Source organism: Neltuma alba, unplaced genomic scaffold (assembly GCF_004799145.2).
Source record: "Neltuma alba isolate B1F8T4 unplaced genomic scaffold, ASM479914v2 tig00011851_pilon, whole genome shotgun sequence".
In the NCBI taxonomy this organism is placed as follows: domain Eukaryota; kingdom Viridiplantae; phylum Streptophyta; class Magnoliopsida; order Fabales; family Fabaceae; genus Neltuma; species Neltuma alba.
Window position 1 is genome coordinate 6,194 of NW_021636456.1, and position 13,013 is coordinate 19,206.

At 39.8% G+C, this 13,013-nt stretch overlaps 2 protein-coding genes across 4 annotated transcripts; one reads left to right on the plus strand and one right to left on the minus strand.

Annotated features, from left to right (window-relative positions):
* The first annotated feature begins 340 nt into the window (after positions 1-340).
* Positions 341-4,601, plus strand: LOC114718575 (extensin-2-like). The gene is made up of 2 exons (XM_028903932.1): positions 341-356; positions 2,495-4,601. The coding sequence occupies exon 2, from the start codon at positions 2,559-2,561 to the stop codon at positions 4,515-4,517; it is 1,959 nt and encodes a 652-aa protein (XP_028759765.1). The 5' UTR covers positions 341-356; positions 2,495-2,558; the 3' UTR covers positions 4,518-4,601.
* Positions 4,602-9,393: 4,792 nt separating this feature from the next.
* Positions 9,394-13,004, minus strand: LOC114718576 (mitochondrial import inner membrane translocase subunit PAM16 like 2-like). Of its 3 annotated transcripts, none has more exons than XM_028903935.1 (5): positions 12,894-13,004; positions 10,928-11,027; positions 10,638-10,725; positions 9,853-9,986; positions 9,394-9,779 (listed from the first exon to the last, which is right to left on the minus strand). In XM_028903935.1, the coding sequence occupies exons 2-5, from the start codon at positions 10,928-10,930 to the stop codon at positions 9,654-9,656; spliced, it is 351 nt and encodes a 116-aa protein (XP_028759768.1). In that variant the 5' UTR covers positions 10,931-11,027; positions 12,894-13,004; the 3' UTR covers positions 9,394-9,653. The 3 variants fall into 3 exon arrangements, with proteins under 3 accessions (XP_028759768.1, XP_028759767.1, XP_028759766.1); XM_028903934.1 differs by having other exon boundaries at positions 12,890-13,004; XM_028903933.1 differs by having other exon boundaries at positions 12,730-13,004.
* Positions 13,005-13,013: the final 9 nt, after the last annotated feature.

A 13,013-nucleotide genomic window follows, 5' to 3' on the forward strand; every position in this document is an offset into this window, starting at 1 on the left:
ACTGCGTCTGTATATAATTTCTCTCTCCATGGTGGGGTGTGGGAATCTTGACTTTTCAAAGTAATAATGTATACATATACATATTTATTTATTAATCTGATTTTCTCTACTCCTTGAAGGACACGTCCAATTTTTTACGGTTAAATGCTCGTTTATAAATACCTCACTCTATCAATTAATGTTACCAGACAAAGTAAACATAAGACCCAGATTAATTGAATACGCAGCTATTAAAACTTCTACATTTAATATAATGCTCTGCTTAGGCTCTCAACGTGGGACTCTATTGCAATCAGCAACGCACGACTTAGAGAATCAATTTATTAAAAAAAAAAAATCCAGAGAGAGAGAGAGAGGGGACAAGCCCTAGAAATTTGGTATGAAATCACATGGGCATGGTGGGTTAATTTGCAGCTTTTATATATGGTAATAATAATTAGGGTCGTGCACCACTTCGCAAACCCCATATATATGGATCTTTAATTTAATATAATCGGCGGATTTAGTTTCAGTAATTACCGACTTATATACCCTTCACCCCTGTTAAAAGTCCAAAAAAAAAGAAAAAGGAAAGGAAATAAAAGAAAAGTAACACGACTTAATTATATTATCTCCTTAGCGTACGTTTCCCCTAAAAGTCTTAAAGTTAAAATGCACAGTAATAGATCGTGTGCAGGAATCTTGACTTTTCAAAGTAATTAAATATAATATATATATTTATTCTGGGCCAGCTGTTTTGTGTAAGAACCCAATATTATTTATTTATTTATACGATCGATTCTACTTAAACAAAATTAATAAGCCAAATTATACATGTACTAAAATACGACAATTACCGTCCACGTTCCTCTCTTCCCCAGATTTTTTTTATACATAGACATATTTATTATATGCCAAATTTTGAAAATACGACAATTTAATTGCTAAAACCTATATATACGCGCACACACGATTTTCAACATGAAATAAATATTTTTCCTACTGCACGCGGTTGTTCAGAAAAATTCCATACATGTTACGACTACCAAACGAAGGAAGCATAAGACAGGAATTTAATTAAATGGCGCCGGTGTTAAGGAATTTTATGTTATGCTAATTTATTTTCTGAGAAAAAATTAATTAACTATGGGAACGATTCACGGGTGGTCCATAAATTGCTTAAAAAATAATGTCCTTTTCGAACGAGCAGAAGGACAACCCTAAAGTTGAAGGCCGAAGCAATATTTTTCAATTATGGTTTCTTGCACGAAATGAAACTCTTCAGGAAATTTTTCTTTTTCTTTTAATATTTATATATATTTTAAAGAAATAATTGCTTCTTCCATTTAATTTTTGTTGGATTTTCGCAGCCCCAAAATGTGGAAAAGCTGCTTCCCCACTTGACGAGAAGTGGTCGCAACATCACATGCTACTCTCATAATTGAGAAGCCACATGGCCCATAAAAATTCTCAAAAAAGAAAAAAAGAAAAAATAGAAAAAGTGAGTCAATGAGGAAATGAGGCTGCGCTTTCCTTTTAACATGTTCTTCTTCTGTCTCCTACCCCCCAAAATTAAAACAAATAATGAGCTTTTATAATTATGCGCACCATGTGTTTTCGGAGAACACCTATGGAAGTAAATCATATTTGGGAAAATAAAAATTTCATCATTAATATTAATTATCTTGTCATTTTTTGCTGGGGAAGAGCACCCTCCCCCCCACGCACAAGGTGGTGGATATATGGCTCCAAATAACAAAATGAGAGAAATAATAAATGTGCAGAACATTGGATTATTCTTCCCCATCAAAAGCTGCCAAAGACTTGAGTTCGAAACCAATATAAATGAAAGTAAAATGTCCTCATTCCCCAAAATTTAAAAAAGGGTTTAGATCTAAGGGCCAGCTAGTGATCAGGCCACCAAGGACTCCAACCTAAATGACCAATTATTTATAATATATTCAGATATGGATCTATATATCTCATTTTACACACTGTTAATTCCGTCCCCAAAACAATAAACAAAAAGGAAAAAGCAGATGACGCTGGCTAGCGAACAAGTAAAAAGCATTTTGGAGTTTCTTTTTCGTCAAGATAGGCGACGAATAAAGAGGGGCAGGTATAAGAGGGAAATGATAAAAGAATAGTAAGATTTTTCCTTTTTCATTTTTCTGGGTATATGAATAGCTTTAATTCGGTTCAAATAATGGGAAGGGAGATGGATGCTTTAATAAATTTGTGTTAAATTTATTATAAAGAGTGGTTGGATGAAGGGGGACGAGTTGAAGCCATATGGAGGGAAATGGAATAAAGAAAAGTCACAGGGCCAGCTGGTGAAGCTTCTTTTATTTGTGCATTAAAATTTTAAAACGAAGCCAATTGGATATTTTGAATCGGCCCCTCATGACAGCTCCTTCTTAACGACTCGCTTTCACTATAAGTACTGCCCCCTCCCTCCCACCTTTCTCAGTCATCCACCAAAACCTTCTCTCTCTCTCTCTCTCTCTCAAAAGTCATAGCAGTGAGCGTTTTGATCGGGGCATTGGCCGGAAGTGGTCAGCTTTCTTCATTTTCCGTTCATGGTTGCTAGGCGTGGCGACCCCTTAAGGGGTCGTCTAAGGCCAATGGCCTTCACATTGGCCATTGTTCTCATGTCCACTACTCTCAGCTTGGTGGCTGCTGATGCTTATCCTTATTACTCTCCTCCGCCACCAACAGAACACTATGAGTACAAATCTCCGCCTCCTCCTTCACCATCTCCTCCCCCACCATACGAGTACAAGTCTCCACCACCACCCAAAGAGGCTCCTGCTCCAAAATATGAGTACAAATCTCCACCACCACCGGTTGAGCACAAGTCTCCTCCTTATGAGTACAAGTCTCCTCCACCACCTTATGAGTACAAGTCTCCACCACCACCCAAAGAGGCTCCTGCTCCAAAATATGAGTACAAATCTCCACCACCACCGGTTGAGCACAAGTCTCCTCCTTATGAGTACAAGTCTCCTCCACCACCTTCACCATCTCCTCCGCCACCTTATGAGTACAAGTCTCCACCACCACCCAAAGAGGCTCCTGCTCCAAAATATGAGTACAAATCTCCACCACCACCTACTCCAAAATACGAGTACAAATCTCCACCACCACCACCGGTGGAGCACAAGTCTCCTCCTTATGAGTACAAGTCTCCGCCACCACCTTCACCATCTCCTCCACCACCTTATGAGTACAAGTCCCCCCCACCACCGAAAGAGGCTCCTGCTCCAAAATATGAGTACAAATCTCCACCACCACCAGTTGAGCACAAGTCTCCTCCTTATGAGTACAAGTCTCCTCCTCCACCCTCACCGTCTCCCCTTCCACCCTATGAATACAAGTCCCCACCCCCTCCAGTAAAGGCTCCTGCTCCAAAATATGAGTACAAATCTCCACCACCGCCAGTTGAGCACAAGGCTCCTCCCTATGAGTACAAGTCTCCACCACCACCTTCACCATCTCCTCCACCACCATATGAGTACAAATCTCCACCCCCACCATCTCCAAAGCCTTATTACTACAAATCTCCCCCACCACCATCACCATCACCACCTCCACCATACTACTACCATTCTCCTCCACCACCAGTGAAGTCTCCAGCACCAGAACCTTACTACTATAAATCTCCACCACCACCTTCACCAAAGCCTTACTACTACCACTCACCTCCACCTCCTTCACCATCTCCTCCACCACCATACTACTACCATTCTCCACCACCACCAGTGAAGTCTCCAGCACCAGAGCCTTACTATTATAAGTCTCCACCACCACCATCACCAAAGCCTTACTACTACCACTCCCCTCCACCTCCTTCACCATCTCCTCCTCCACCCTACTATTACCATTCTCCACCACCACCGGTGAAGTCTCCAGCACCAGAGCCTTACTACTATAAATCTCCACCACCACCTTTACCAAAGCCTTACTACTATCATTCCCCACCTCCTCCTTCACCATCTCCTTCACCACCATACTACTACAAGTCTCCTCCTCCTCCATCTCCTAAACCTCACCCACCTTATTACTACAACTCCCCACCACCACCAATGAAGTCTCCGGCACCAACACCTTACTACTACAAATCTCCACCACCACCCTCACCAAAGCCTTACTATTACCAGTCCCCACCACCACCAGTGAAGTCTCCGGCACCAACACCTTACTACTACAAGTCTCCACCACCACCCTCTCCAAAGCCTTACTACTACCAGTCCCCACCACCACCAGTGAAGTCTCCGGCACCAACACCTTACTACTACAAGTCTCCACCACCACCCTCACCAAAGCCTTACTACTACCAGTCCCCACCACCACCAGTGAAGTCTCCAGCACCAACACCTTACTACTACAAGTCTCCACCACCACCCTCTCCAAAGCCTTATTACTACCAGTCCCCACCACCACCAATGAAGTCTCCAGCACCGACACCTTACTACTACAAGTCCCACCACCACCTTCACCAAAGCCATACTACTATCAGTCCCCACCACCACCAATGAAGTCTCCAGCACCAACACCTTACTATTACAAGTCTCCTCCTCCTCCATCTCCAATGCCACACCCACCTTACTATTACAATTCTCCTCCACCACCCGCTGTCTACCCTCCACACCCGTACCCTCACCCTCACCCACACCCATACCCTCACCCATACCCTCACCACCATCCATTGATTGTTAGGGTGATTGGTAAAGTTTATGTCTACAAGTGCTATAACATGGAATATCCAGAGAAGTCACACAACAAGAAACACCTCAAAGGTACAAAGTTTGAATTAAAAAAAAGAAGTAAATTTGATTCATTATACATATTTATAAGTTTGGGCTTCAAAGTATTCCTTTTCATTATCATTCACAAGTTCTTTCTCAAACTTTAGTAGACATTTTTTTTTGTTGGCTCAAACTTTGTGCCATCTTATTATCTCTTGAAAAATTTGCAAATACTTTACATATATATGACCTTTCTTCTAATCATAAGTTTATTAAATTTTATTTGGAAATCATATGTGATATTATAATTTTTGGGAAATAATCATTATATAAATAACTTGCATTCAAAATTTGAGAAAATCTTTTGAAAATTTATCTTTAGCTTTAATTAGATGCAAATAAAAATAATAAAAAATTTGTTGATATATATTGTTATGATTTATAAAACTTAGTGATTAAAAAATCATAACTCAACTTTCGAATTATGAGATGCAAGCTATATATATATATATCTCCTTGATATGGAATAGTTAAATTTATAATTCATTTTTAATGATATAAAATGATTGTGTATCCAAAATGGAAACAAATCAACTAGTTGGCTCAAAAATGATAGTAATTAAAATAAAAAGTTATTTATTAGTATATTTATAATATTCTTTTCAATTGTGTATGTATATTTTATTACTGATTGTGCCTTATACATACTTATTGTATATCATGGGGTAGGTGCTGTTGTTGAAGTGGTGTGCCAAGTTGGAAAGAAGACTATCAAGAGTTATGGTAAAACAAAGATCAATGGAAAATATGCAATTACTGTTGAGGGCTTTGACTATGCCAAATACGGAGCCACTGCATGCAAGGCTCATCTCCATGCCCCTCCTAAGGATTCACCCTACAACTTCCCCACTAAATTGAATGAGGGAACTCCTTTGAAGGTGTACTCCAAGAACGAGTATGAAGTTGTGCTTAAGTCTAAGCCATTTGCCTATGCTTCCAAGAACCCTCATGATCAGGATTGCCCCAAGCCTAAGCCCAAGCCCACCCCTACACCATATTATTACACGAGTCCTCCTCCTCCTTCACCCCACTACAAACCACCCTACTATTACACGTCCCCACCACCACCTTCACCAAAGCCTTACTATCCACCATACTACTACAAGAGCCCTCCTCCACCTTCACCTGAGTATAAACCACCATATTACTACAAGTCTCCTCCACCACCATCTCCATCTCCACTACCACCTTACTACTACAAGAGCCCTCCCCACCTTCACCAGTCTACACACCACCCTACTACTATAAATCCCCACCCCCACCATCACCATCTCCCCTGCCACCCTACTACTATAAGAGCCCTCCCCCACCTTCACCTGAATATAAGCCGCCTTACTATTACATGTCTCCCCCACCACCATCCCCATCTCCCCCACCACCCTACTACTACAAGAGCCCTCCTCCACCATCTCCCTCTCCCCCTCCACCTTACTACTACAAGTCTCCACCCCCACCAGTTGAAGCCCCAGCTCCAAAACCATACTACTACAAATCTCCACCACCCCCTTCACCATCTCATTCTCCACCTTACTACTACAAGTCTCCACCCCCACCAGTTGAGGCTCCAGCTCCAAAACCATACCACTACAACTCTCCACCCCCACCATCCCCATCTCTACCACCACCCTACTACTACAAGAGCCCTCCTCCACCATCTCCCTCTCCCCCTCCACCTTACTACTATAAGTCTCCACCCCCACCAGTTGAGGCTTCAGCTCCAAAACCATACCACTACAACTCTCCACCCCCACCATCCCCATCTCTACCACCACCCTACTACTACAAGAGCCCTCCTCCCCGTCTCCTCCTCCCCCTCCACCCTACTACTACAAGTCTCCGCCCCCACCAGTTGAGGCTCCAGCTCCAAAACCATACTACTACAAATCTCCACCCCCACCATCACCATCTCTTCCCCCACCTTACTACTACAAGTCTCCACCCCCACCTGTTGAGGCTCCAGCTCCAAAACCATACCACTACAACTCTCCACCACCTCCTTCACCATCCCCATCACCTCCATACTACTACAAATCCCCTCCCCCACCATCCCCATCTCCACCACCAGTCTACGTCTATGCTTCCCCGCCACCTCCAATCTACTAAGCCTGGGATGCAAAATGACCGTCCATTATAAATTATGTAAGTTAATAAATCACTTGTTATGGTAATGAATGCGTTCACACATGCACACACGTTTCGTATTGACATCATTCGTTACTAAAAGTTTTATCTTCAATATGATTTCAGGTTTTTGTAGTTTTTTTTGTCAAATAAAGGCAGGCTCCCGTTGGAGCAGAGTTCAAGATCTAGCTTCCAGTTTAAGTTTTTCGAATAAGAGTCTGAATATGTTATCTCAGAGCTATAATATCCAGAATTCAGACAATGTTGCATCTATTTCTATGGTGGCCATGCTGAACGTCCTGTGCTTATGGTGTTCAAGTGACAAACAAGTCAGGAAGAGGAAGCAAGATTAATTTAAAATGTATATGCATTTGAAAGTGATGAGTACAATCTGCATTATTAGTGATCTTAAATTATTTATGTATAGAATTAATGTGGCCGTGTATGATTTGAATTTTATTTATTGTGTCATTTTTGAAGTTGATCCTGTTGTGTTGTTTGTAACAATGGGCATAGTAATAAAGGAATTCATTTTTCTTCACTTCCTTTTTTCAAAGTTTTGCTTCAAGTATATATTAACCACTGCTGAAATTTCAAATAGCTCCAAAGTCAACACAAAAAAGGTTCCAATACCCAAATTCCATCAATCGAGAGTGTTCCAAAGCCAAAAGGTCCACTCCTTTTTGGGATTTTTTTAAACTCCTCCTGCGAGATCAAGCATGGCTCTCTTCTCTCTCACTTCAGTAATTATTAATCTGAGTGAGAGTATATATGCCATAGTGCGAAGATCCTCTTTTTTCTTTTCATATGTTAGTGCTCTCTGTCTTCTCCAGAACCTAGCAGCAAGACATGGTCTTGAGGGCCCGACAGAAGTTAATGGCCAGCTCTCTGCAACTTATTCCCTTTGTTCTCTTCTAGCTTGACAAGCTATAATACTCAAACCAGAAAATTCAATATATACATACTCCTCCGGTCCTAAATATAAGACTCTTTTTATAGTGTAATGACCCCTTTTGTAGTGTAAATTACACTATAAAAAGGGTCTTATATTTAGAATCAGAGAGAGTATTATATAAGCCATTTTCTACTAACTTTAAATTCTTCACAAGAACTTTTTCTTTTTCTTGGTAATGGAAACTGTATTAAAATTCAATAATGGTCTGTATTAGTTTGCTCAGTCTAATGAAAAGCTAATCTCCTCCAGCATTCGGCCTCAAGTGTCCTGATCATAAAGTCCAAAGAATATCACCATTGATGAGATAACAGACAGATGAACTTATTAGAGGCAATACTTCTTATATCTCTTCTTTGGCTGATGGAAGCACCAATAATTCTATTATCCATTGGATTATCCTAACTGCACTTGGCTCATTATCCACATTTATGTATATACAAATGCAAGACTCTAATGCTAAAGTTCCCGAGATCAAGCTGGCAACCCTATTGATAAATCAGCACAAACTCCCCATTATACATAAAATCCATTTATTTAATTAGTGGGCCCTCAATTATAGGTTTAATTATTTCTCACCCCTTGTCTCATACAGAGCCTATTTCAATTATTCTCATTAATTAATAACAGTATTTAGTGACCTAAATTGATGCATGATTTGTGCTTGGTAGGAACTTAAAAAGTCATTTGCGCCTTTTTTTTCCGAAGAGAGAGAAAAATAAAGCTTCATATAGATCATTAATTTCTTCTTACTACCAGCAAGAAAAAGATATTAAGTATCATGAATCTACGAGAAAAGCGGCAACTTGTTCTGAATGGGTAGACATGAAGATAGAAAAGAGGTTCAACTTGATGTAAACAATCTAATATAGGACAGTTGTGTGTGGCTGTGTTCCAATTGATATCATTGAAGGTGATCCAGACCTTGCATATGTAACCATAAATATAGATTCTTGAGAATATAAAAGACAAAAGAGAAGGGGCGCGAACGTTTGGAGGCTCTAGAGAATGATCATTATAAAGGAGATGTACAGGAATTGGTCATCGCGGAAAGCATCCTTGCTCGAAGAAGTGGGAAGTTTCAAAAGCAAGAGACCGACAAAATGGTGAAAGTGACAAATGCTTGGATTGTAATAGAATAAAAATAGCAACACCCAACAAAGCAAGCAAAACATGTAGATGATCATTTCACGCCAGGAGTAGATGAATAGGTCCCAAATAATACACCGGTTTGTCCTTTTTTTCTTTACCCCTCATGCCTTGCCACGTATTGTTGGCATTCAAAGTCATTCCTCGGAGCTGTTTTCCATCCTATCAACCAAAGAAAACTTTGCCACCACATACATAATGACGAGTTCCACGCCAGTGTTGACTTCTCTAACTCCCTATGAATTACTTCTCATCGTTAATACGATCTTCCAAATATTTCACAAAATCTGAAAAAATGCATCGCTATCAGATATTTCTTGGAACTCCGCGTTTATATTAGAAAACATCAAAATAAACTCTTCTGCATTACAGAAAGCATAGGCAAGCCAAGAGAGCAACTATGAAGAGTGTTGTATTCCCTCATTTTCGTTACAAGTAGGTTAAAAGAATAGCACATCATCTCAGTGCTTTTGAATGGCTTTATTTGCAGTCAGTTAACAAGCAATTCATTTACAATCCTTTGAGGATAATTTCGGTTTTGTGAAACTTTGAGAATGCAAAAATAAAATCGCATAAAATATAGCTTGTTAAGTCGAGCCCAAAATAGTTATACATGAGGTTGACAGGTGAAAAAATTGATGTCCTCAAGTGGGTGTGTCCGGGCCCTTTTGTTGGTGGACAGCCTCGAGGCGTTCCTTTGCGCGATGAACTTTTGACTGAAGGTAGAAACTTCCACTCTTGGCATTGCTTTCAAACAAGTTGTCATATCTCTGCACAGAAGAATGTTTTAGCAATTAATATTTGGCAAATCGGTAATGACCAGAAACAAGTCAAGAGACTGACCTTCACAATCTCTGCCCAAGGGGTTTCTTCTGTCACGCCAAGAATCTGCCGAGCCTCCTGCTCTGTCATAACCTTATTAGCTCTTCGAATGGTATTCTGTATTGTCTCTTGTGCCACACCATTTTTCGAGGCATCTGTGACAACTTCTTGTTAATAGCATGACCAAATAAACAGCCAGCAAACTTTGGCTAGACTAGAGAGGACATGAATTCCCACATGCCATGATTATAGAACCCTACCAAGATATATTCATCACTAAACCCCCCCCCCCCCAAAAAAAAAAATCTTTGGAAGAGCTTGACGTCCCCGAAACAAACGCAAACCAAATGAAATCATAAAACTACGAGAATGACGTATAAGCCAAAGTTGGCGTGGTCACGAACTCTACCATATAAAACCTTGGTTTAAGAGGAAAAAACAGCGAGACATTTGTTGGGCAACCGGTTTGGTTATTAGTAATACCAAATTCTTTCCATGAGGGGATTTGTGTGTTGAGAGAGACTGTCTCTCACCCAGACGTATTCATGTCAAGTACTCAAAGCCTAGACGATTCCAGTGTAGAACTGGACGTTAGATATCAAGCACCCGAAATGAAGAACCCTAAGCTGAAAAGGTATTAGCAAGATATGTTCAAGGCATATAGCAGTCAGCAAAAAATTAATTGAAAACCACCTCAGGTACAAAACCTAACAGTAAACCAGCTTCAAGATGTCCAAATTGGAGAACAATGCATAGAAATAGTAAATCGAAGAAACCTTTTTTGCCAGACGATTTAAGGAACTTACTAGCAAGAGCTTGACGATAAGCTTGAACAAATGCTCTAGCTAAAATGCCACCACCCATCACTATCAGGTTTGCAAGAATCTTTGCAGCCTGCGCAAATAATTCAATTAAACTTAAGATCCTATTCAGAATCTGGAACAGGAAGATTTCTAAAATCAATACGTTCTGACAGCGGGGTCAGGAGCCTGCTTTCTTTCAGCATACCAGGTCAATATATTTTCCACTCCCTATCCTCTCTATTTCATTCAAAACTAGAGAAGAAAATTTATAACAAGGAATCTCCTTAACTTACCATAGCAAAATAATAGATCAAATAAACTCTAAGACACCAAAGCTCGAATTCTTCTTCTGTGAATTGAGGATTTCTTGGATATCAGCAAATTATTTTAGCCCTACAATCAAAAAAGAGACATACTATTGGATCAGCTGAATAGAAAAAATAAATGGGCGATCAAATCCATATTTCATAATGCAAGGAAATATGATTAATGCATGGAAGACCTCAAAAAAGGCTATCAATCAATCAACCTGCCCTACAGCACAACAATTATTGACAATCACATAGTATGAGTTTAATTGGGGCAGTCAATGACGCACCACTTGGACGGTAGGGATTTAAAGGGAAAGAGGTCGCAACTAATAAATACCATCCATTTAGCAAAACAGCAAAGGAAAATGTAATTTACACAAAACCACTAGCATAGTTCAATGATACGGGAGATATGGCCCCATAGGTTCTAAGTATGGAGAATCGATTTTGTGGGTTCATGTTAGCACAAGAACTTCTGAATAATCCAATAAAAATATAGATGATGACTAGGTAGGATTTCAGAGGATCTCTAAATGCTTCCTAGCTTTTCCAATTTCACTTTCAGCTTCTCAAGGTAATGTTCACTAACAAATTCCCCATCTTTTTTAAGAGAGATTTCGCTTCAAAAGCTTCAGCTTGTCTTCCATTAATATGTATTCTCCAAGCGCAAGTGGCATTTTAAAATTTGGCTCCAAGCAGGGGATTTCAAGCTAATAACCCTCAGAGTACTGATAACCCTCTGAGATGACTCATTCACTCCAATAATACCGGGACGCCAGAGTAATTTACAACAACGGCCTCTGGCTTGTGCAAAGAAGAAAAACGTAGTTTACTAACGAAGCACATCTAGGTTGAATCCAAGCTTAACCCAATAACAAAAACATCAATATTCTATGCAAAATTCTGGTCAGGACAAAAAAAAATCCACACTGGATCTGTTTTACACACAACATCAATCTAATGAGAGGACGGCAATTAAGAGATTCAGAATCAAAATATTCACAACCCAAATCCATACGTATCCCCAAATAGTTGATGTATATGCATGTCTAGCTATGAAACAATTGATCACCTAGTTTTTATTATAAGATGCCTGCTTTCCCACAAAATGAGTTCTCCAGGGTACGCATGGGACTAGTCAGGTTAGATATCCTCTCAACACAATGCCTAGACCCAAAATTAGACTAGGCCCATCTTATTAAAACATAGACCAGGCCCCAAAATATTTACTGGCGTTTCTTCATAAATCACTTATAATTGTTTATCCTATAGATGGTCATGAACCTAGAACTCCTTATAATGTAATTGTTCTTAATTGTGAGGTGCTTCATATTCATGAGTTGCAGATGTTATTTAACTGCTTTCTTCTCACACATTCATAATTATTTGAGCAACATAAAAAAAGTCAAACTTTGATATCCACGGTACCAAGCTTAAGTAGCTAAATACGTTTTTTCAAGCCATTCATTCATTATATACGACAATACAGAAAATGGATTATTTTATCAGCATTTATCACAAGAATTATCCAATTTCAATTGGCCCATCTAGGAACGATAGATATATTCTTCAACCAACTGGTTTCTGCATATGTGGAAACAACAATTATTGCGAACAAGTCTAGATAGTCCTCCGAATCACACGAGGTAGCAGAAACATGAACAAGCATAAAAAATCATCTTGAAGATAAAAATGGTTCAGGCGATAAAAGCATTTAATAATACAGTATCAAATAATATTCCATCCATTTAGAAGATCATTAGGTTAAGCAAGATATACCCCACCTAATTATAGAAATCCATCAATTTCTGAGAGGATGAAGAGATGATTGCTTTATGAGCAGCAACAAATTCAACAAGGAAGTCGCTTGTGAAGGGTGAGGAGATGCAAAATAGAGGAACAGAGAGGCGCGAATAGAATGAAGAAGAATAAAATAGAGCTCACCGACCTACGCAACATCAAACCAGGAAAAGAAAGGAAGAACAGGGACGCAAGAAAATTCTAGAATCCACGGCTCCGGGATGCCCTCCCCGCGCCAGCATTAACTAGGGTTTGCGCCTTGGCGGGA

Coding starts and splice junctions, on each gene's coding strand:
- LOC114718575 (XM_028903932.1), top strand. CDS start 2,559: ATGGTTGCTAGGCGTGGCGACCCCTTAAGGGGTCGTCTAAGGCCAATG.
- LOC114718576 (XM_028903935.1), bottom strand. Junction 9,987..10,637: donor TTATCGTCAAGCTCTTGCTA/GTAAGTTCCTTA, acceptor AAGTTGTCACAG/ATGCCTCGAAAAATGGTGTG. Junction 9,780..9,852: donor CTTGGGCAGAGATTGTGAAG/GTCAGTCTCTTG, acceptor TCTTCTGTGCAG/AGATATGACAACTTGTTTGA.